General features: G+C 48.1%; 1 protein-coding gene across 1 annotated transcript in view; it reads left to right on the forward strand.

Annotated features, from left to right (window-relative positions):
- Window positions 1-25,006, forward strand: part of NFATC3 (nuclear factor of activated T cells 3) — a 369,779-nt gene that overhangs the window by 162,076 nt on the left and 182,697 nt on the right. Inside the window, exons 2-3 of the mRNA XM_075325661.1 lie at window positions 2,162-3,272; window positions 22,170-22,332. Coding sequence (XP_075181776.1) covers window positions 2,162-3,272; window positions 22,170-22,332 — 1,274 coding nt within the window. The remainder of the gene's footprint in view (window positions 1-2,161; window positions 3,273-22,169; window positions 22,333-25,006) is intronic.

The following is a 25,006-nucleotide window of genomic DNA, read 5'->3' on the forward strand; positions in this document are numbered from 1 at the left end:
AACCACCGAAAGTGGCTTCCGGTGGGGGGGGGCGGTAAGTAAAAATCATGGCCGCGCGCATATACATCTCACTGCCAGACTTTGGCAGTGAGATGTAAGGGGTTAAATGTTCCGGGTGGAATGCGATTCCACTCGGAACATGCAGGCACACGTCAGCTGTTAAAAACAGCTTATATGTGCGCCGATAGCCGCAACCTGCCGGCGGAAGGGGGCGGGGCTTAACCTCACACGCTCCTTGACGGATAGATCCGTCCAAGGTCGTGAAGGGGTTAAAGAAGTTATTCCAATTTGTGCATATATAGCACATCCAGAGGAAATGCCATCAAGATTCTACATATACTGATCCTATCCATGGGGTCTTCTGCTTAGCAACTTTTGGAATCGTTTGAAAATGAACAGAAAGCCGTAAAATGTGCTGCTACCTCTGATCTGTCAATTGTGTACAACTGATCCTTGTGAAAATCGATGCATGTCCCATCTCAGGTTACAGTATCTATCATTCATATGGAGCTGATCCTATGGATAGTTCATAAATGTACAAGATGGAAACAACTATTTAATTTGTGGTCTGGACCTATAACATTCAGCATGGCTTCTACTTATTCAGTGATTTTAGATTTCTTCAGTATATCCTATTTATTTTCTTATTTGACTTATGTTTTGTGGTTACTTATTGTGCTCTATGATAATAAAACTTACTCTAACGTGGTATTCTAAATACAGACAAAACCTAAGATAGAAGCAAAATTAGCATATACCCTGCTTTAAGTACAGTATTTTTCGGACTATAAGACGCATCGGACCATAAGACGCAGCTTGGTTTTAGAGGAGGAAAATGGGAAAATAAAATTTTAAGCAAAAAATGTGGTAATGACACACTGTTATTGGGTGAGGATCTGCTGCTGACACTGTTATGGGGGTAACGTCCCTAAATTCTCTGCTAAGGTACCCCATCCTGGTAATGATCCTCCTGCCTTGTATATGTACCCCATCCTGGTATATGCCCTTATCCTGCTATATATTGGCATCCTGCTATATGCCCCCATCCTGATATATACTGCCATCCTGGTATATGCCCTTATCCTGCTATATACTCCAATCCATCCTGCTATATAGCCCCTTCCTGCTGTATACCCCCATCCTGCTATATGGCCCCTTCCTGCTATATACCCCCATCCATCCTGCTCTATATCCCCACCCATCCTGCTATATACCCCCCATCCATCTTGCTATATGGCCCCATCCTGCTATATACCATCCTGCTATATGGCCTGTATCACACAAAAAACCCCTAAACGTTTATACTCACATTTCCTCGCTCCATGCAGCATTGTGCCTCTCCTTGTCTGTGGCGGTAGCAGCGCCGCTGATCTGTGTGGAGCCGTCACCGGCCACTTCCCTGCAGCACCGCTCGTCCTCCTGTCTGCCGGTCAGCTGACCTGCGTGACTAGCGGCGTGCACAGCAATGACGTCATCGCTGTGCTCACCGCTCTCTACACAGTTCAGCTGACCGGCAGACTGGAGGACCTCTTCGAAGCTGCAGGGGAACGGTGAGTATACCTATTCACTGCCCCCTGCACTGATGATGATGCGCGGGGAGTAGTGAATACAGCCACACATGATCACTCCAGGCTGTAGTTGCCAGGGTGATCACGGCCAGCTGTTTACTATGCGTGCACCCCCCGCCCATCACCCCGCCCACCTATCAGCACTGAGAGATGGGCGGGATGATGGGCGTGCATATGTAATGAGCGGGCCCACGTGGTCACGGCAGGCTGCTACAGCCTGCTCGTGCCGTCGATGACCCGCTTCACCGCAGCACCCTCCTTCCCGGCCGCAACCCTGTAGTCAGACCATAAGACGCACCCCCCCACTTTCCCCCAACATATGGGGGGAAAAAGTGCATCTTATGGTCCGAAAAATACGGTAAATAGTTATAGTACATATAAATAACAGGGCACTTAGTAATACTGTTTTTGATTTAAAAAAAAAAGTGTGAAATCCATCCCATCGGGACAAGGTGTACCCCAATCAGGAGATCCTATCCTTTAGTATTAAACCTTGTGTCCGATGACCTCAATGTAGATGGATATTATAAATACAGATAGTTTTCTCGTTTAGTGATTATCACAGTAATAATTTTTCTTTTTCCTATTTTCAGATCTTCAGCCTGATGACAGTGCATTATTTTATATCTTCAATGTAGCACAGCCTTTATCAGCAGTGAATCAGCCCAATTCCCTCTCTCATCATGGACCTCAACATCACTGCTCCGCACGCTCTCCATCTTCCCGCTTACAAGGTTATAAAACTTATGGTACAAATGAAATGCAGGATTCGAAGTATGGTCAGACTGGAGGTCCAAAGCCATTTGAGTGTCCCAGCATTCAGATTACATCTATATCTCCTAACTGCCAACAAGATCCTGAAACCGCTGAGGAACTTCAGAATAATTGCTCAGAAAATGACTTCAACGAAAGGCCGTCCCATGACCACCTCTACCTCCATCTTGAGCCATCTTATAGGGAGCCATCATTAAGTCCAAGTCCTGGAAGCAGCATTTCCTCTAGGAGCTGGTTTTCAGATGCATCCTCTTGTGAATCTATTTCTCACATCTATGATGACGTAGATTCGGAGCTTAATGAGGCTGCTGCACGATTCACTTTGGGATCGCCGTTGGCTTCACCTAGCGGTTCTCCTAGAGGATTTCCAGGGGATGAAACATGGCAGCAGTTAGGCTACCGTTCATCTTTATCACCTAGACAGTCTCCGTGCCATTCTCCCAGAACTAGCATTACTGATGAGAATTGGCTAAGCCCACGACCTACTTCTAGGCCTTCATCCAGGCCTACTTCTCCTTGTGGCAAGAGACGACACTCCAGTGCAGATATCTGCTACCAAAGTCCTACTTCCCCTCATCACTCCCCTACACCATCTCCCAATCATTCACCCAGGGGAAGTATCACAGAAGATACCTGGATCAATTTGTCATATGCTACTGTTCCAAGTTCTTCTCCATCCCAGTGCTCCCAGGAGACTGCTGTACCTCTAAAAACGAGAAAAACCTCTGAAGACCAAAGTGCCACGTTGCTAGGAAAGGTTGATCTTTGTGCTGAGGATCAAGATAATTTATCTCCAACTCGTGAGACACCTACAGAGGATAATGCAGGTTCTCCCCATCCACTCAAAAAGGACTCCAATGATCACTTTTTGTCTGTTCCATCACATTTTACTTGGAATAAACCAAAGTCTGGACACACTCCTATATTTCGGTAAGTACTAATTAATATTGGAATATAATTGATATATTAGGTTGTGCACTTTTTTACCTTTTTAAAATTGTCATTTTGTTTTTATGTGATGGACAAGAGTATATTTAGAAAGATACAATTGTGACAGACCCTTGCTTATTTTTCTCTTAATCTTTTTTTTTTTTTTTTCCTTTCTTTCTAAAGAATGTGCTATAAAAAAAAAAAAAAATCACATGCCAAAACACATACTAGGATGTGTCTCATAAATACCAGACGGAATGACTTACTGCGTACAGGTGCTCAGCAGGCAGGAGGAGAAGCTCCTAAATCATATAGGAAAGTTCTCATTGCCTGATACTAAGAATGTTATCTCTAATCTGGATTGTTTTTTGTTTTTTTTTTTTTTTTTTTGTTTTTTTTTTTACAGCAATTGTTTTTTAAATTTGCATTTAATTAAATAAACAAAAAGTACCCTTCTGTAATATCAGTACCTACCTACATGATGTCCTGCTGTCAGATGCTGCCCACTTCTGATGTGCTCTTTTAATCAGTCATGCACCTCCCACCTTTTTTTTTTTTTTTTTTTTTTTTTTTTTCTTTTTGAGGTGCTAGTCTGAGTTACAGTAACCCTAAAAGCAAAACAATGCCAGAATCAGGGGAACAGCAACATATAGCACAAATGGTTTTTCCACTCCAATTTTACCTGCACAGTAATAATTCAAGCCTCGTTATGATGCTGAGGAATAGCATAGTAATACTTCTCTAAATCCAATGTTGTTTGTCATGAACAGCTGGGGGAGTCACTCAGAAATCCCACCGCTGCCACCAATATGTCAGGAATATGTTATGAAAGGGGGGTATAGGAAGCGTGAATTACGTCCTTCCTTTCTACCACCCGTCCCACCGACAGACAGAGCACGTGACGCGCTCTCTAGCGCCCCTCTTATAGTCAGGCCAATTATGGAATTACCCGACAATAAGCAAGGAGGCCGCTCTTCTACTTATGCCGATGATTGAAGAGCTCACGGTGAGAGTAGGGTATATATTCCCCCGACCTCAGCGGACAGAATATATAAAAACCTCCCCAAATCTCACTGGCCGCCCCACAATAATCCTTGGCACAAACTCGCTGCCACCAACTGATTTACGGTAACTATTAACCTAGCACACAGACGTGGGATTCAAGATCGAGATAACAGAACAGCCCAAGATTAATTATATATTTTAATCAGCCTAAGGCACACTAGAAACTACAATATATACAATATGGAATCTACAGAATATACATAGGTCAGAGTACATTTACAATAAAGTATGGTTTACAAACAGGTATACAGTTCAAGCAGTTACCTTGTGCGTCTGGTCACAGGGGGCGCTGTTCGACCAGGTTTCCAGGAACTTCCTCACATGTGTTCTCAGACATAGACCCCCGAGCAACAACAGCTAAAAAATGGCTGCACTGAGGTTCTCAACTTGGCTCAATCCCTGTCCCCTCCTACCTTAGTGACCTCAGAGGGAGCACTGCTCCACCCCTGGCTGGAGTCAAAATAATATCCCAAAAGGGAATATTGGCCATAACTTTGCCTGGAAACGTCGTAGGCGGACGTCATTGCTCTCATTTTGACATTTATGATTTTAGCTTCAAAATGGTAGGACACATGGCTGGTTCCCCACTGGCCTATACCACGTTTGGGGTACTTCCCAAGGCCCCACTTCCATATAAAATATTTGCTCACATTGTCCGCATGCTGAGACACCATTTTTATATTTGCCATATTTCTAGGAAGCACGGCGCACGAAATATTAACCATATTCTACTGGAGCCTGGCTGTCTGGATACTTCCAAGCTTGCTAAGTAGATAGGAACTTCTGCTAGTGTCACGGAGGGGGGGTCTTCCTCTCTCTTTGTGTTCCCAAGGCTCACCTAATTTCTATATCGTAGACTTTTTCCTTTGTCACACCACTTCTAAACAGACAAGTTCCTCAGATTCATTAGCATTCTGATTGAAGCTTGACAAGATGGCGGCTATAGGAATATGGCTTCATGCTCAGAATATATTCTTATGTCCTCACACCTCCCCCCTTTAGAGGGCACCACACTCCGGTGTTCGCCCGTGCGCCCATCCGCGACCTCTCCTTGTCGGGACAGCCCATCTGCATTACCATGGTCATAGCCCTTCTTGTGGCGAATGGTGAAGTTGTACTGCTGGAGCGCGAGGCTCCATCGCAACAACCTCCCATTCGTCCCGGAGATGGTGTGTAACCAGCTGAGGGGATAGTGGTCCGTCTCCACGATGAAGCGGCGCCCGTATAGATAGGGTTGCAGATGCTGCGGAGCCCACACTATAGCCAGGCATTCCTTTTCCATCGTGGAGTAGGCCACTTCCCTCGGCAACAGCTTCCTGCTCAGGTACAAGACTGGGTGCTCTTGGCTCGCACAGTCCACCTGGCTGAGCACCGCACCGAGGCCGAAGTTACTGGCGTCGGTTTGTACTACAAACGGCCGCGTGAAGTCGGCTGCCTATAGTACTGGTGAGCTGGACAGGGCACCCTTTAAGGCCCGGAAGGCTGTCTCGCAGTCCACTGTCCAATCGACTGCAGAGGGCAGATTCTTCTTGGTGAGGTCCGTCAGGGGCTTTGCCAGGCTACTATAGTGTGGAACAAACCTCCTATAGTACCCGGCGGTCCCCAAGAAGGACATCACCTGCTTCTTGGTCCTGGGGGTGGGCCAGGATGTCATGGCCTCCACTTTCTCAGGCTTGGGCTTCAGAGCTCCCCCGCCTACCTGGTGACCCAGGTAGTGGACCTCACTCATGGCCAGCTGACACTTTCCCGGCTTGGTCAAACCTGCCTGGTGGATCCGCCTGAGCACCTGTGCTAGATGCTCTAGGTGATCCTCCCAGGTGGGACTGAAGACTGCAATATCATCCAGGTACGCGGCCGCGTACCCTTCAAGTCCCTTGAGCAGGGTGTTGACCATTCGCTGGAAAGTGGCAGGGGCATTCTTCATTCCGAAGGGCATCAGCGTGGACTCGTACAATCCAAATGGGGTAATAAAGGCAGAGCTCTCCCTGGCCTCGCGAGTCAGGGGGATCTGCCAATATCCCCGGCTCAGATCCATGATGGTCAGGTACTGAGCCCCGGCCAACTGATCGAGCAGGTCATCGATGCGTGGCATTGGGTACGCATCGGCGACCGAGATAAGATTGAGCCCCCTGTAGTCCACGCAGAATCCAGTGGTTCGGTCCTTCTTTGGGATGAGGACTACAGGCGAGGCCCAAGCGCTGTTGGATGCCTGGATCACCCCCAGCTTCAGCATCTCGTCAATCTCCTGGCGCATGTGCTGCTGCACCTCCAGGGAGACCCGATATGCTGAACGCCGGATCGGGGGAATGATCCCCAGTGTCCACGTGATGGACGGCCAACTCAGTCCTTCCGGGCCGGTTAGTAAACAACTCCCGGAAGGGGTGTAGGGTGGCCCACAGCTGAGACCGTTGGTCCTCTAAAAGCTGGTGGCCAACCTCCACATCTTCAATGGATCCGCCCGCCCTGATCTGGGCAAGCATATCCAAGAGGGTTTCTGCCTCTCCCTTTTTGGGCAGGTTTCTCACGGGGAGTGCACATGCCTCCCGCTCATGATGTGCCTTCATCATGTTCACATGGAAGGCCTTCCGCCTTCCACGGGCAGGGTCCAGGGTGACCAGGTACGTTACAGGGTTGAGCTGCTGGTACACGAGGTATAGGCCTTCCCAGGCTGCCTGAAGCTTGTCCTGTGGTACGGGGACCAGTACCCACACCTTTTGACCCATGTGGTATGTCCTCTCACAAGCATTCTGGTCATACCAATGCTTCTGATCGGTCTGGGCTTGAGCCATATTGTCGTGCACCAGCTGCGTCAAGGCCTGCATTTTGTCCCGGAAGTGCATGACATACTCGATGACCGACACTCCAGGGGTGGCCAAATCCCCTTCCCAAACCTCTTCACCAGAGCCAGGGAGCCCCGCACACGTCGCCTGTACAGGAGCTCAAAAGGTGAGAACCCCGTTGAGACCTGTGGAACCTCCCGGTAAGCAAATAACAGGTGTGGGAGATACCACTCCCAGTCACGCCCATGGGAGTCGACCAACATCTTAAGCATCTGCTTTAAGGTGCCATTGAACCGCTTGCACAGGCCTTTAGTCTGTGGATGGTATGGGCTGGCCACCAGATGTTGCACCTGGACTTGCTTACAGAAGGCCTCCATCAGCTGTGAGATGAATTGGGTCCCTCGGTCAGTGAGCATTTCCTGGGGAAAATCCACTCGGGAGAAGATCTCCAGCAATGCGGTGGCCACCTTGTCAGCCCGGATGGACGACAAGGCCACTGCTTCAGGGTACCGGGTGGCATAATCTACTACCGTCAGTATGAAGCGTTTCCCGGAGCTGCTGGGGATGGCCAGCGGGCCGACCAGATCCACAGCCACCCTCCTGAAAGGCTCATCAATGATGGGCAAAGACACTAGTGGGGCTTTGGGGAGTGGCCCCGCCTTCTCCACTCTCTGACAGGTGTCACACGAATGGCAGTAGGCAGCCACATCGGCCCCCGTTTTTGGCCAGTAGAAATGCTGGGTTAACCCGGCCTTGGTCTTTAGCGATCTCTAGATGTCCGGCCATCAGAATCTCATGCGCAATCCGCAACAACTACGTCCGGAATGGATAGGGTACCACCAACTGTCGGTTCCTGGGCCATGCCTCTGGTGAACCCTGCTGGACCGTGACCCGGTACAGCCGTCCTTGGTCCCAGACCACTCGCTCCGGGTCAGAGTCCGAGGGAGGCTATGCCGCCTGCTCCTTAAGAGCTTTCAGGCTGTCGTCCGCTTCTAACGCTGCCTGAAACTCCTGACTAGATGTGGCCAGAATCGACGAGACTGTCACATTTTCGGTCAGTACCCCGGGACCTGTGTCCTGGCCTCCGCCTGACTCGGCTGCCACTTGGTCAGAAGGGGAAGAGCTATCGGACCTCCGGGAGGCCCCTTGGCTTCCAGCACTCCCACTGCGGGTGACAGCGGCCACAGCCGCGGTTACCGTGGGTCGTGCCTGCTCCTCCTCCGTTCCTGACCAAGTCGCCGTTTCAGGCAGACCTACCTGGCTTCCTGACACCCTGGTTGTGGGGGAACCCTGCACCGAGAACTTACCTAGAGCACTTCTGCTCCTGGGCCAGCCCCAATCTCACCTGCCTGTTCCCCCCCCCCCCCTGCAGCAACATCACCCCACTGTGAAATCTCTGTCTGGGGACCCCGCATTTGCTGTTGTAGCCCCCACCCCACACACTGGTTTTCCCCATACAGTACCCTGCTCTCTGCTTCTCCCTGCAGAGGGCAACAGATCCCAGCTCACTGGCTGATCACTTGTAGAGGCATTGTCACCCCCTTCTCCATCCCCCTCCGCTGTCACAGCTGCAGCTGTGTGTGTGTCTATGGTGTCTGTGTAAGCAGAAAACTCAGAGTTCACTCCCTCCTCCCTTACATCATGCACAGATAACACATCAACATTGTCAGGGGGTATGTCATTACTGGGTGAAAGATCAGCCCTTGGGGATTCGGGGGCCTAAAACTGGGAGGTTATCCGCCCCAAATCTGTCCCAAGTAACACTTTGGCGGGAATCCGATCAGTTATCCCCACCTCCCTCACCCCTCGTCCTGCGCCCCAATCCAAATAAATCTAGGCGACGGGCAGCGCCAGGTCAATGCCTCCAATCCCGGAGACAGCGAGGGTTTTTCCGGGTACCAAGTTTTGGGGGGACACAATCTCAGGCCGTACCAGAGTCACCTCAGCGGCGCAGTCTCGCAGTCCCATGGTCGTGGACAGGCCGACTGTGACGGGCTGTAAGTTGTCCCGGGACCTACCACCACCCCCACCCACACACCACACCGTGGACGGTTTTTGGGACGGGGCCGGGGCCTTGGGACGCTGAGGGCACATGGCCTTGAAGTGTCCAGGTTGGTTGCACTGGTGGCACCGCCTTGGTTCTGCCACGGGCCTGGAGAGGGGAGTCGGGGGGGACACCCCCTGCAGTCTAGGGGCAGGTGGGGCAGTCGCAGAATTCATCTTACCCCCTCTCCAGGTGCTGCGTGGCCGCTCTCTTGGCCTCAGGGGCCCGATTTTTGGTGTAGTCGTCCGCCAGGGCAGCTGTAGCAGTGGACCCCTTTTGGCTTCTGGTCTCTGATGAACTGGCGGAGATCCTCAGGGCAGTTCCACAAGAGTTGCTTTGTGATGAACAAATCCAGGATCTCCGGTCCGGTGGTAAGCTGCAGGCCTTGGGTCCAGTGGTCGGCAGCTCTGGCAAGTGCCCGCCGGTGGTCAGCCCAGGAGTCCTTTGGTCCCTTCTGCAGGCTCCGGAACTTCTTGCGGTAGGACTCCGGAGTAAGGTTGTACTGTTGGATCAGGGCCCGTTTGATGGTGTCATAGCCCTGATCTGCCTCAGCAGGCAAGTCCTCAAGGATTTCCAGGGCCTTACACCTTAAACGGGGGGTTAGGTATTTGGCCTACTGGTCCTTGTCCAGATGGTGCTGCCGGCAAGTCCGTTCAAAGGCAGGCAGAAAAGAGTCCAAGTCTCCATCCTTCTCCAGCACTGGGAGGTCCTCAACACGGACCTTTGGCAGCTTGGTGTCTCGATGGTCACGGGTGGATGATGAGGGCCGGAGCTGAGCTAGCTGCAGCTGGTCGTCACACTCTGCCTGTCGCTACGTAGCCTCACGCGCTGCCAGACGCCCATGCTCTGCCATGAGCATCCGGTAGGTGTTCTCATCTCCAGCTGTAAGACTGTCCACAGCAGCTTGAAGGAGGGCCTCCGAACCTCTCAGGCTGGAGGGATTGGCAGGTCGTGATCTGTGGCACGCCGCAGAGCCTGGTGATCCGCTGTCCACTGCAGAGCGGAGGACTGGCATCTGGCTCTTTGAGGACCCTTGGGTGGGCTCCTCCTCGCCTTGTCCATAATTGCCAGGTTCTGCGTGGAGCCCATCTACCAGCTCAGCCGGTCAAGAGCCAGGGACTACGAGACACTGGTTCCTCCATTACCCTGGTAAGCCCAGTTATTGTTTCCCCAGAAGACCCTGTACCAGATTCCCAATTATCCATCTCCCTGGCTGAGGGCCAGCGCTCAGACATTCCTCTGGCATGTGTGCAGTTGGACCTAAGGACCGACCAGGGAGAGGTCGAAGTGGAGCTTGTGGACAGCCTCCCCACACCTGGTATTTTGGGGACCAACCAGGAAGTGATCGATGTGGGGATTGTGAACAGCCTCCCCATACCTGACATTGTGGAGACTGACCAGAGCAAGGCTGATGTGGAGCTTATGGACACCGTCCCCACACCAGTTATTTCGGGAAAGGACCAAGGAGAGGTTGATGTGAGACTTGTGAACAGCCTCCTCACACCTGTCATTGTGGAGACTAATCAGAGCAAGGCTGATGTGGAGCTTATGGACACCGTCCCCACACCAGTTACTTTGGGGTCTGACCAGGAAGAGGTCCATATGGAGTTTATGGACCGCCTCCCCACACCTGTTGTTTCGGGGACTAGCCAGGAGGAAGTTGAAGTGGGGTTCATAGATGGCCCCACCAAGCCTGTTGTTTCGTATACCACTCAAAGGGAAGTGAAAGTGGGGCTTGTGAATTACCTGCTCACACCAGTCATTTTGGAGAATGACCTAGGACAAGGACTATCCAGTCAGTTTGAAGCAGCCATCACCCACCTCCAAGCCAAGCAGGACCCTGATGTGGATCTTTCTAACATCTTTTCCAGGGATGGTTTGCATTCCCGGTCTCCATCATCCACTTCTGAGCCAAGAACCGTGAGTAAGCCTAACCACACTGTGGCTATTGACTGGGAGAGGATTGATAGTGGGAGATTTGTGTAGGCCCAACTCATGGACCCCACCTTAGTGCTTGTCCACAATATGGCTGCTCAACTTGGGGGAGGTAATCAGGGGGAGGTGTATAGATGCAAGCCTCTGTTGCTGACCTCACCATTAAAAAGAACAATGCCGTTCAGAGGAGAAGGACGATCGGAAGCCTATCATGTCTGGCTAATATAAAGGGGAGGAATGTGACGACATGGACTCTCATGGGTTAAAGTTTCTTAAAATTCAGCCAGACAGCATGATAGATTGTCTATAGACGGGGGAGAAGTCCCTCATTGTTTTTACAAGACTCTTGTTGACTCAATGTAATTGTGTTGGCCACTGAAAGCCAGACGTATTGTTCTCCAGACTTTTCCAGTAACCATTGTATTGTAGTTGTGTATTGCTAATGTGATTACCTTAGTAGCCATTGTTGAGTCTGTGACTTGCAGACTCCATGTAGATATCTTCAGTCTTTCTGTAGACATCATTTGGATGAACATTGTCCATGAGCTTGAGATTCATCCAATGGGAGAGGCGCTCTTGTCCAACCAATCGATGAGGACGCAGTGTATCTAAGTGGAAGGCTGTGGCTATAAAAGGGACTTCTTTAAGCCACCAGGTTGTTGATGGATCCAGTCTAAGCTCTTCGGAGCTGACTAGAGGATCAGGATATCTTATGGCTTCAATCTAGGGACTCCAGTTCCGGTTGGAGACCATATCCACAGCCTAGGGATTTCGACCCCGGCTGCCAGGATTGTATGATCATACCAGGAATACCTAAGGAGGACACTCAGGTTGGAACAGTTCAGTCACCTGTTACAGACTTTGCAGACCTCAGCCAGCTTCCTAAATCTGGCGTTATTCCAGTCACGGTGGGTGCCCGCTGAAAGCGGGGTGGTGCTGAATTGAAGTAAGTAGCCCTGGAACCTGTGAGGCATGGACATTCTAAATCCCTGGTGAGCCAGCGGAAGGGTGAGACTCTGTTGCCTGTTACATTTGTGTGTTTTGCTGGTTATGTGTTATGTGCCGTTAATTGTTTGGGGATCCAATAAAGTCTAATTATTGTGGTTCCCTCACCCTGTGTTGTCTGAGTAGTGTTACGCCCACGGTTAAGGAGGCCGGCGTTCAGTTGGGATGAGCCCTGAGCCACGCTGTCTTTCTAAAGGCGGCGGGTTTTAGTGGACGAGAGCACCCACTGAGCCCCGTGTCTTCACAAACACTGCCTAAATGTCCAAGCAAAGGGAATTTCATGAAATCTGCGCCCTCTATGCATCTAAAGATGCCACTGAACCCTGCGGCTTTGGTGTTTTGTTTTTTTTTTCCTTTTATAGGTTTCTATTCGGGGCCTGAAAAAAATAAATAGAAAACAAAAAAAAAGCAATTTGTAAGCACCAAATCAAAGATTTCATATAGTATTAAAGAAACATTAAAATCAGAGGTTCAGATCTGCATCAAAAATGCATCAATGAGGCGGGAAATGCACAATAAACAAAGAAGATTGTTATTGGTTTGTATGGTGCGTAGAGATGAGTGAACCCGCACTTTAAGGCTATGTGCGCACGTTGCGTTTTTTCCCGCGGAAACGCTGCGTTTTGAACTGCAGCCTAACTGCATGCGTTCAGCTTCCCCAGCAAAGTGTATGAGAGCCAAAAAATCAATGCACACGCTGCGTTTGTAAACACAGAATTTTGGATGCCCAAAATCGCTGCGGAAAAAAAAGCAGCATGTCACTTCTTTTATGCGTTGTAGCTGCGTTCTCCACCCATTGAAATCAATGATGTGGGTCAGAACGCAACCAAAATTCACTTGGACTGCATTTTTGTTGCGTTCCGCATGTTTTTTTGACAAGTTAGTTGAGCAAATACTCCTAGGAGCACAACATATAAATGTGTGGGGACAATATAGTAAGAGCCCCCACCAATGGCACAAACTCAATAACATATTATACATGCAAGAGAACCACGAGTTTTTTTGTGCAAAATTAGACAAATTTTATTACATACAAAGGGTGAACAGTCATAAAATCACATAAAATCCATAGTTCATGGGACCAGATGCTGGGATATACACCATATCAGGGCTCAATTACAGACAAGAGTAGTATGGTACAATATACTAATGCACCCATTCCAGTGCATGAATGAAATACATTTTACTCCAATGTCTACATGTCAGAATCGAAAATCCCTCAGGAACCCATCACATAAAGGCAACTGCCATGCTAACATTAGTATATCTACCGGTCAGTGGTGGGATGGTAAGCCCAGGCCTGGTCACAATAGGAACCTCACAGAACGACGTACGTTTCGAAGAGACAATATTTTAAAATCTTCATCAGGGTGGAGGTATTCTGACCGTCCATCCCAGAGCTCCGGTTTTTAAATGTGCGCATTAAAGCGCCAGCCGGAAGTTCGCATACGGCGCATGCGCCGGCCCGCAGGCAAGTCCCGCGAGACCGCCGCCGTCACGTCACAGTCGCGCATGCGCGGGAGTACGGACGCGTCTCCATGACTCCCGCGCAGGCGCGAGACGGCCAGACGGCGGCGATCAAGCAAGGACGAGCATGTGAGCCAGCGCACGCGCACAGGAACTCCCGGATCTCACAAAAAGCGTGCTGGAATATGCATGATATCATGATGCAGGCGTACTAAACTCACAGGTGTGATAACATGACAGACATAATGGCATTATTCATATCATTTTTCACAAGAAAGATCATTTCATATCTTTAGTGGTCCATATGGGTAATCTGTCACACTTCCACCAATGGTAATTTTTGGATATTGTCCTGCAATCACAAAAGATGTGGGATAAGAACACCGGAAAGGATGGGCAGAATGAATAAAAGGTTAAAAGAATAAAAAAGTGATACAAACATGGGTGGTAGGGAACAAGCGGTGGTACCACAACAATCAAGTGAGACAAAGGAGAATTCCACTAATTATCAGTCCCTGTGGAGGTTATCTATAGGACTGTATATATTTCCCACGTGTCTAGACCACTGTATTACAGGAAGGGGGAATAACGAACGGCCTCATTTAGGCCTTTAGGGACCAGAGTATCCAGGGTCACGATCCACTTTGTCTCGCACTGTGCGAGACGTTTCTTGATGTCACCACCTCTGATTCCTCCCATTATGGCATCAATGCCTCTGACTTTAAGTTTAGAAGGATCACAGGCGTGGTGCGATCTAAAGTGTCGCGGTAATGTTTTTAAGACACTTGGATCTACCTCTGATTTTGCCGCAGCAATATCTCTAACGTGCTCCCTAACCCTGATGCGGAGCTCACGAGACGTGAGCCCCACATAGGTCAGGGGGCACGTGCAGGTAGCATAATACACCACGTGAGTAGTGCCACACGTGATGTATTGTTTAATTTGAAAATTCCTAAGTCCATCTGATGAGTGGAATACCATACTACTCTTGTCTGTAATTGAGCCCTGATATGGTGTATATCCCAGCATCTGGTCCCATGAACTATGAATTTTATGTGATTTTATGACTGTTCACCCTTTGTATGTAATAAAATTTGTCTAATTTTGCACAAAAAAACTCGTGGTTCTCTTGCATGTATAATATGTTTTTTTGACAAGCAAAACGCAGGTCTTTTCAGTGTCTGTGATGTCGGTCAATTTCTGTCTGTGGATGTCGGTGAATCTCCCTCTGTCTGTTCGTCGGTCGGTCGGTCTCTTTCTCTGTCAGTTGGTCGCTCTGTCTGTGTCTCTCTCTGTCTGTCGGTCAGTTCCCCCCTCCCCCCTTCTCTCATACTCACCGTTCCCCGATCACCGGCGCGGCACTGCACGGCGTTCACACTGCTCCGGCGGCTTTTCCTCTTTTGAAAATGCCGGCTGCTCATTATTCAATCTCGTATTCCCTGCTTTCCCCGCCCACCGGCGCCTATGATTGGTTGCAGTCAGACATGCCCCCACGCTGAGTGACAGCTGTCTCACTGCAACCAATCACAGCCGCAGGTGGGCGTGTCTATATTGTGCAGTAAAATAAATAATTAAAAAAAAACGACGTGCGGTCCCCCCCCAATTTTGATACCAGCCACGATAAAGCCACACGGCTGAAGGCTGGTATTCTCAGGATGGGGAGCGCCACAATATGGGGAGCCCCCCAGCCTAACAATATCAGCCAGCAGCCGCCCGGAATTGCCGCGTCCATTACATGCGACAGTCCCGGGACTTTACCCGGCTCATCCCGAATTGCCCTGGTGCTGTGGCAATCGGGGTAATAAGGGGTTAATGGCAGCAGCCCATAGCTGCCATTAAGTCCTAGGTTAATCATAACAGGCGTCTCCCCGAGATACCTTCCATAATTAACCTGTAAGTGAAAGTAAATAAACACATATACCCGAAAAAATAATTTATTTGGAATAAAAGACAAAAACACACCCTCTTTCACCACTTTATTAAAATCCCCAAACACCGCAGAACACCGCCGCCACTGTGAGCTCCACGCAGCAACTGAAGTGAATCGCGCTGTCAGCGGGGACGTCACTGAGGTAATGCCGGTGTGTGTGTGGTGATGATGAGGGCTGTAGTGTCGGCATGTGTGCAGGGATGTTGGCGGTAATGTCGGGATGTGTGCGTTGGTGTCGACGGTAATGTCGGGACGTGTGCGGGGATGTCGGCGGTAATGTCAGGATGTGTGTGGGAATGTCGGGTTGTGTGCGGGGATGTCTGCGGTAATGTCGGGATGTGTGCGGGAATGTCGGTGGTAATGTCGGGATGTGTGCGGGGATGTCGGCAGTAATGTCGAGTTGTGTGCGGGGATGTCGGCGGTAATTTCAGGATATGTGCGGGGATGTCGGGATGTGTGCGTTGGTGTCGACGGTAATGTCGGGACGTGTGCGGGGATGTCGGCGGTAATGTCAGGATGTGTGTGGGAATGTCGGGTTGTGTGCGGGGATGTCTGCGGTAATGTCGGGATGTGTGCGGGAATGTCGGTGGTAATGTCGGGTTGTGTGCGGGGATGTCGGCAGTAATGTCGAGTTGTGTGCGGGGATGTCGGCGGTAATTTCAGGATATGTGCGGGGATGTCGGGATGTGTGCGGGGATGTCGGCGGTAATGTCGGGTTGTGTGCGGGGATGTCGACCGTAATGTCGGGATGTGTGCGGGGATGTCGGCGGGAATGTCGGGATGTGTGCGGGAATGTCGGGATGTGTGCGGGAATGTCGGGATGTGTGGGAATGTCGGGATGTCTGCGGGGATGTGTGCGGGGATGTCGGGATGTGTGCGGGGATGTCGGGATGTGTGCGGGGATGTCGGCGGTAATGTAGGGATGTGTGTGGGAATGTCGGGATGTGTGCGGTGATGTAGGTGGTAATGTCGGGATGTGTGCGGGGATGTCGCGGTAATGTCGGGATGTGTGCGGGGATGTCGGCGGTAATGTCGGGATGTGTGCGGGAATGTCGGGATGTGTGCGGGAATGTCGGGATGTGTGTGGGAATGTCGGGATGTGTGCGGGGATGTCGGGATGTGTGCGAGAATGTCGGGATGTGTGCGGGGATGTCGGGATGTGTGCGGGGATGTCGGCGGTAATGTAGGGATGTGTGTGGGAATGTCGGGATGTGTGCGGTGATGTAGGTGGTAATGTCGGGATGTGTGCGGGGATGTCGCGGTAATGTCGGGATGTGTGCGGGGATGTCGGCGGTAATGTCGGGATGTCGGCGGTAATGTCGGGATGTGTGCGGGAATGTCGGGATGTGTGCGGTGATGTAAGCGGTAATGTCGGAATGTGTGCGGGGATGTCGGGATGTGTGCGGGGATGTCGGCGGTAATGTAGGGATGTGTGTGGGAATGTCGGAATGTCTGCGGTGATGTAGGTGGTAATGTCGGGATGTGTGCGGGGATGTCGGCGGTAATGTCGGGATGTGTGCGGGAATGTCGGGATGTGTGCGGTGATGTAAGCGGTAATGTCGGGCTGTGTGCGGTGAAGGTGATCGGGACGCCACACACAGACAGAGCAGCGGTATGACAATGAAGTCGGGTGCAGTTCACCTGAGTTCATTCTCATCGCGCGACTCTGTCTGTGTCAGCTGTCAGCCGGCATGTAGCAGAGCTCAATTGCCGGGGAACGCACTGTCAAAAATGCATCCAAAACGCATGGAAAAGCATCCAAAATGCATGCGTTCTGGATGCATTTTATTTTCCAGTCTGCCAGAGGGTGCGTTCTTTTCCGCACTGCAGAGAACGCAACGAGTGCACATAGCCTTAGTTCAGTGTTCGTACGAATCAGACTTTACAAAAAAAATATCAGTGTTCGCAGTTTGGATGCTTTACGTATGCAAACCACTCAATCGAGCATCGCTGTGCTCAGGTACACTTAGTGCTATGCCCAGGGCACGCCGCTTGCAGTGTTTGGCTCTAACTGGGGGTAAAATCAGAATTGCCAGATGTAGTGCACAAACAAGAAAAATAAAATAAATAGATGAAATAAAGCCCTCCCTCCCTGGAAGTGGACTGTTTATGGCTGGCTGTGTGTGGGCGAAGAGCTGAGCTACCAATCGGTGACTTCCAATGAAGTTCAGGTCAAGAGCAGAACATTATATAAAGTCCGACTGAACCTATGGAACCCAAACTTCCATGGGTCCGCTCATCTCTAGCTATGTGGACACCTGCAGAAAAAAAAATATACAGAGTGGAACCTTGGTTAACGAGAACAATCCGATCTGGGAGTGTGCTTGTTAACCAACTTACTCGTTCAGCAGAGCAAGATTTCCCATAGGAAATCATTGCAAGCAGACAATTTGTTCCACAACTTGTTAAATGTCCCATCCTGGTCCCCTATTGTGCCATTCAACACACACACAAACACGCACAAACCCGCATGCACACACACATATTATGCTCACCTTACCTTCCGTTCCATCGCCGGCCTCATGGTTCTTGTACCGGCGAACTACAGGATGTGTATCGGGTAACTATCGCGACGAGGGAGGAACTTCGGCTGTCAGCCGCTACTCAAAGGCAGCGCGCTGGCCAAGCAGAGGCAAGCAGCTCCTGCCTTTTGACGTCAGCACTCTGGCAGCGGAAGTCCCGGCATAGGTCGCCATGGTTACCCGATACACATCCTGTAGCGGCGAACTGCAAGTTCCAGGAGGCCGGTGATGGAACGGAAGATAAAGCCTGCTTTACACGTTACAATTACACATGCGATCTCGTATGCGATATGACACGCCCCCATGTGCGGCACATTCAATTTGTTGCCCGTGTCGCACAAATGATTAAATTCCGTCACGTACTTACCTTCCATACGACCTTGATGTGGGTGGCGAACATCCACTTCCTGATGGGGGAGGGACGTTCGGCGTCACAGCGACGTCACACAGTGGCCGCCCTATAGAAGCGGAGGGGCGGAGATGAGCGGGACGTAAACATCCCGCCCACCTCCTTCCTTCCGCATAGCCGGCGGGACGCAGGTAAGATGTGTTCATCATTCCCTGGGTGTCACACACAGCGATGTGTGCTGCCACGGGAACATTGAACAACCGAACGTGCAATTTTTAGTAAATGAACGACGTGTATGCGATCAACGGTTTTTCGTACAATCGCACGTAGGTTTCACACGCTACCACAACACTAACGATGCCGGATGTGCGTCACTTACGACGTGACCCCGCCGACACATCATTAGATATATTGTAGCGTGTAAAGCCCGCTTAAGGTGAGCATAATATGTGTGTGCGCGCGTGCGTGGCGTGCTTGTGTGTGTTTGTGTGGACTGCAAGAGTGGGTTAGAGCGCGGTGCATGTACGGAACCGGAAGTGTGTGCGGTGAGTGTTTTTGCTCGTACAGCAAAGCTTGCTCATAAACTGAGTTATAAATTTACAGCAAGCTTTGCTCGTTAAGCGAAATACTCGATAACTGCGTTACTCGTTAAGCGAGGTTCCACTGTATGTACACTACATGTGAACAAAGCCTCACCCTTACATTTTTATTTTATCTTTCTTCTGTGTGTAATGGAGAAAAATAATCAATCGCACTATGTTTTTACTCAATCTAACAATCCCCATAAATTATCTAATCGCTTTGTTGTGTGGGTCGTTAAAATTACATGAAGACCAAATATGTCTGTTGTTTTTTGATTTGTGATGTTTTGTTTTTTTTTGTTTTTTTTTAAAAGAGCACATTAAAATTATCATCATTGTGATTGTGTTTTTATAATTGTTTCTTCCTAGAAAATTACTAAAACAATCTCTTATTCTCCCTGTACAATACAGTTACATAGAAATGAACTGCTATATACAATATACATATCTCTTTTCACCAGTATCATCTGTTTGTAAAGTCAGATCTTGCAATGCAGCCTCAAGATTACAAAATTCTGCCAGTGATATCAGCAGAATCTGTGGCTCATAGGGTTTGGGAAAAGGACATTTTTACAGTTAGAAAGACAGCATGCTGAAGGGGGTAACACATATTTCAGAAATGCGCGAGATTTCGCCCAGGCATGTGGATGACCTAAATCGAAGTCGAAATATATTGCATGTGCAGAGGCCACCCCATGTTCGTGCATGCGTATTTATGTGTTAGGCTCTGACTGCAGTAGGGCAGAGCAACGTGCACCTGCGTGACCCGTCGATGTCTCTGCACAGACATGAGATTTCACCAGGCTATCTGGATGATGCAGGTGGCATCATCCATGTCAATCATAACAAGAGAACATCGATGAGTGCTGAGAGGAGGGACAGATGCCACATCAAGCACGCCCATTGAACCGGTCCAGATTAATGTACAGCGCAGGAAAGTTTCAAAGGGTATTTGGGGGTTATACAGGGGAAGTTAGGGGATAATATTTTAATGAAATGTTGCGTTGACCAAAAAACTTAATTCTGGTGTTTTTTTTTTGTTTGTTTTTTTTTTCTCGCTGCGCCCCATACCAATTAGATTAATTGATTTTAGATTTTGATAGATCGGGCATTTCTGAACTCAGTGATACCAAATATGTGCAATTTTTTTGTTTTTATTTGTTTTATTTTCAATGGGACAAAAGGGAGGTGATTTGAACTTAGTTTTTTGGGTTTTTTATTATTCATATTTTTTAAAACTTTTTTTTTTTAATTGATTTATTTAGTTCCCTTAATGGGTCTTGAAGACTGCACTGTCTGATGGTTTCTGCTGTTTTTCGGCATTGTGTCGGCGAGTCATGACAGGGGTCATCAGATGACCCCTTGGCGGTCATGGCAACCCATTTATGCCTTGTGATTGCGTCACAGGTCCGCTGATGGTGGCGGGCAGCGGCGTGATTACTACCAAAGTGTGTTAAATCGCACTGTTAGAGTTTGAAAGCGTTATCTAACTAGTTGACAGGCGCAAGTGGATCGGAGATCTACGCACGCATGTTAGCTGCACGTCTGCTGATCAGCTCAACAGACATGTGCTGGGAATAACAGGTATGTGTTGGGTCTTAAAGGGGTTAAGGTATGCTCACATTTGGGTATAAGTTGGGCGCATGCAAGCGATTGTTTTGTCTCCTACAGGCAGACCTCTGACCCTCCTTCCTCTTCTATCTACATAGAATCTCATCAGCAACAACTGCCATCTATATCTCAGTAATGGGAAAGTGTTCAAATTAGGCATTTGGTATAAGTACTTCCCTCCCAAATGCTCCACAATCCACTTTGAGTGGTATTGGAAAGTGGCACATTATGTACGTAGAGTTTCAAAGTTGGGTCTCCAACTGCTAAGGTGCATAAATCATCCACAATCTGCTGATTTGATAATCTGCAGAATCCAGACCTCCCCTGCCATTATCTGCAACACAAAGACTGTTAGAGCGCTTCATGGCATGGGTGTCCAGTAAAGCAGCTACATGCAGCACTATATCACCAAGCACAATGCCTAGGGTCAGATGAAGTTGTGTAACTCCGCAACCACTGGACTCTGGAGGAGATGTGTTTTGTGGAGTGACAGATCACACTTCTCTGTCTGGCATCTGATGGACACGCCTGGGTTTGGTGAATACCAAAAGAATGTTACCATACTGACTGCATTGTGCCAGCTGTGATGTTTGGGAGAAGACGGCTAATTCTGTGGAGTTGTTTTTTTATGGTTTGGCATAGGTGCTTTAATTCCAGTGAAGAGAAATCTTAATGCTTTAGCTCCCCAAGACGTTTTAGACAACTGTAGCTTCCAAGTTTAGGGAAGGCTTTTTCCCCTGTATAACTTTGCCCCAGTGCACAAATCTGGCTGCATAGAGGTATAGTTGGGTGAGTTTGGAAAAACGTGACTTGGCCTTAACCTCAACCACATCCACACCTTGATGGACTAGAAGTGAGATTATGAGCTCTGCCCTCTCATCCAAAATCAATGTCTAGCATTACAAATGATCTGAATGAATGGGCAAAAATTCTCAGTCCCTTCCAGAATATTGTAAAAAGCCTTCTTAGAGGAGCGGTAGATGTTATAGCTACCAGGAAGTTTACGAGTGGTATAAGCATTTCAATAGTAATGCCTATGTACTTAGAATGAATGTAAGTAGAGCTTTCCCAATACTTTAGGAGAACATACAGACTCCTTTCTATATTGCCCTTGTTGGTATTTGAACCCAGGACTGTGCAGATAGAATATCGGGGAGGTCGCTGAGGCTGTGATGAACTATTTCCCTGGTCAGGAGAACAATACAGAAAGAGGTGTTGGTAGAAGCTGACTGCAGTACTCTTCCTAGCGTCTTCTGTTGTCTTCCTGGTCACCTGGGACAACCTGCTGCCTGCCCATGCGGGAAGAAAAGACCAAACGTACAGAAGGAGTAGAGGCTGAAAGAGGGGAAAATTACACTGGAGCGTGCTGGATTATTTTCATTACTATAGTCAATATATATAGTTTTTGTTTTGTTTTTTTTTGTTTTTTTTTTCTATTACTGTATAATACTTTTTAAACACTAGAATATTTTCTAATGACACATTGCAACAAGAGAGAACTGCGCACAGCAAGTTTTTATTAGGTGGTGATTTTTAAAACTTGTTCTATTTTTCCCACTGTCCCTCTTTATAATTTCACCTGTATTGTTAATCCACTTTCTTCCTCAGGACATCATCTCTGCCTCCTTTAGACTGGCCCTTACCCAGCCATTATGGGCAGTGTGAACTGAAGGTGGAGGTACAGCCAAAGACTCATCACCGAGCCCACTATGAAACCGAAGGCAGTCGTGGAGCTGTGAAGGCGGCTACAGGTGGTCACCCAATTGTGAAGGTACATGCTATGTTACAGAAAAAGTGCCAAAAGAAAATCTAGTTATATATTATTGGCTTCTATGCAGAGACGTCCAAGTTATAGGCAAGTAGCCTGCAGCTGATTTCTGGTTTTTTTTGTTTTTTTTTTCCCATACTTGTTGTGACTACAAATACATTTTTGCCATGATAACATTCTATGACTCCATTCCATTGATGATGTTTTTTGTGACTAGGTATTGAGAACCACTCAACATATTTGTTATCCTCAGTATCACTGGGGAAAATTGTTTGCTTATACTGTATAGCATTGGAATGAATAGGCAGCCATGTAATGCACAGTCCAGACCAGTGCTTTTCATACTGCGAGATGCCCACTAATTGGGGAGGCAGTTTTCATAGGATGATCGTATTCTGCACAGTGCGATCTATTCGTGGCGCAGTATTTAGTTTTGCAAGATAACTCATTTTGTCCTTATAATGTTTATTCTGGATTCAGTAGACAAACACAAAGATACCACTTGGTCTGTGTGGTGAAGCCGGGGCATATGCTTGGTCTGTCTGAGACCCCAGGAGAATTAGTTTGAGAAGCCCTGGTCTAGTGACTGTACTACTTTATGGCTTATAGAGGGCATATGGACAGTCATATAAACTAGGCAGAATGGTCATCAAAGTAACTGTAGCTAATTCATACATGTCATTTATGCCTGTGTCTACATGCAGAGTCACAAAATCATTAAATCTGAAGATGGCTAAAATATCAGTGAACTATGCTCCTGCCACAGAGGCGTTGGATGGTGTAATTGGGCAGAGGCTGATAAGATGTGCATCTATATATCATACCTTTTTAGTGAAGGAAAAAAACACCTCTTAATTTGACAGAGTGGTCTGCTATTGTTATTTGGGGTGATAAGATGAAAGCTCTGCAGCCTCTCTACACCTTTAGGCTATGTGTCCACGCTGCGGATTTCTCGCGGATTTTGCCGCGGATTTACCGCGGATTTCCTGAAAATCTGCAGCAGCGGCACTTCCCAGCCATTTCAATGGCATTTTGGAAATGCTGTGTCCATGCTGCGGATTTTTCCGACGCGGATTTGCCGCGGATTTTGATCCGGAAAAATCTGCAGCATGTCAATTATTGTTGCGGATTTTGGCTATAGAATTGGGAAAAAAAAAAAATCCGCATCAAAATCCGCGGTAAATCCGCGGCAAAAAAAGGTGCGGATTTGCCGCGAAAGTCGCGGATTTTCATGCAGAAAAATCCGCAGGTACATTCTACCGTGGACACATAGCCTTATGCTACATTCACGCATCAGTGTTAAGCGAGGCTGTGCTGTCTGATATTTTCTTGGACAGAGGATGACCAGTATCAAGTATGTCCAATCCTAATCCTCAAAATCCGATCAGATTAGGACCTGCTCTGAGTCTCGCGTATCTCGCACTCTGATCTATAACTTTCATGGATTTGTAAATAATCAATAAGACTCTATGGGTTCTTGTGCCTTCCAAAAAACGGGCAACACATGGACATTTCACATGACTAGCATTGCAGACATATAAAGCCAGGTGTGAAACTTTTCATACTGTTCTTTGACTTAGCAAATGCTACATCCCAACTATTGTGCCTTCTATATTGAGCTTAAAACTAAGCTCTAATGTAAAGGGTTTTTTGTCTTTTTTTAATTAATTAAATAATATTAAATAACAATTTCATACTGTTTTGTGTCTGCAGCTCGTATGTGGTTACAGGCTACAAACAAACCCTGTGTTGCTTCCTTCTGTTCTTATCTGACTATTCAAATTGCAATACATTGATGGCATGAATTTAAAGAGGAACTTTCAACAGTTTGATCATGTTAAACTGGCCACATCATGGAATAATGGCTGCAGAGCTGAGTACAGTGTCATTTTTATGTCATCTATGTTGAAGAGATATTGGCTTGTAAAGTTTAGGTTATTATTCCAAGGAGCTTTATCAGAGATTTTTCTAGGTGGGTATACTTCTTCCCTTCTATGAGGTTGACCAATTATAAGCAGGAGGCATCATGCATAGGAGAAAGGAACATGCCCTCCTCTCCTAACTGATCTCTACAGCTACTGTATAGAGAGAGAGCAGAGATGATTTATTCATTATTGTAAATACTTCCATATCTCCTCTCCCACTACTATCAGCTCTCACCTTCCCGCCTCACTGACTGCTCTGATATAAATTCTGGAAGAGGTTGTAATGATGCACAACTTTGCTTTATCATTACTAACTCCTTCCAGATCCCCCGCTCATGACATTCAGTGTGGGGGAAGGGTGAGGACTGACAACCCTGTGAGAATCTGAAATATTTGTAATGATGCATAATTCGGCTCTGCTGTATCAATAGCTGCAGAGCTATGTATCATTACAAGCACTCCCAGATTGCATCTCAGTGCTATCTGCTTCCCTCATCCCACACTGACTGCCACGAGAAGAGATCTGGAAGTGTTTATAATTCTACATAACTTAACTCTGCAGCTACTTTGTATTGATACAGCAGGGCCATGTATCATTACAAGCACTCCCAGATTACATCTCACAGTGCTGTCAGCTTCCCTCATTCCCCCACTACCTGCCATGAGAAGAGATCTGGAAGTGTTTGTGATGATGCATAACTGATTTTTTCCCTATATATAATGGTTCGTGCTTATGATTAGCCAAATTCATG

This window comes from Anomaloglossus baeobatrachus, chromosome 10 (genome assembly GCF_048569485.1).
Source record: "Anomaloglossus baeobatrachus isolate aAnoBae1 chromosome 10, aAnoBae1.hap1, whole genome shotgun sequence".
Classification (NCBI taxonomy): Eukaryota; Metazoa; Chordata; class Amphibia; order Anura; family Aromobatidae; genus Anomaloglossus; species Anomaloglossus baeobatrachus.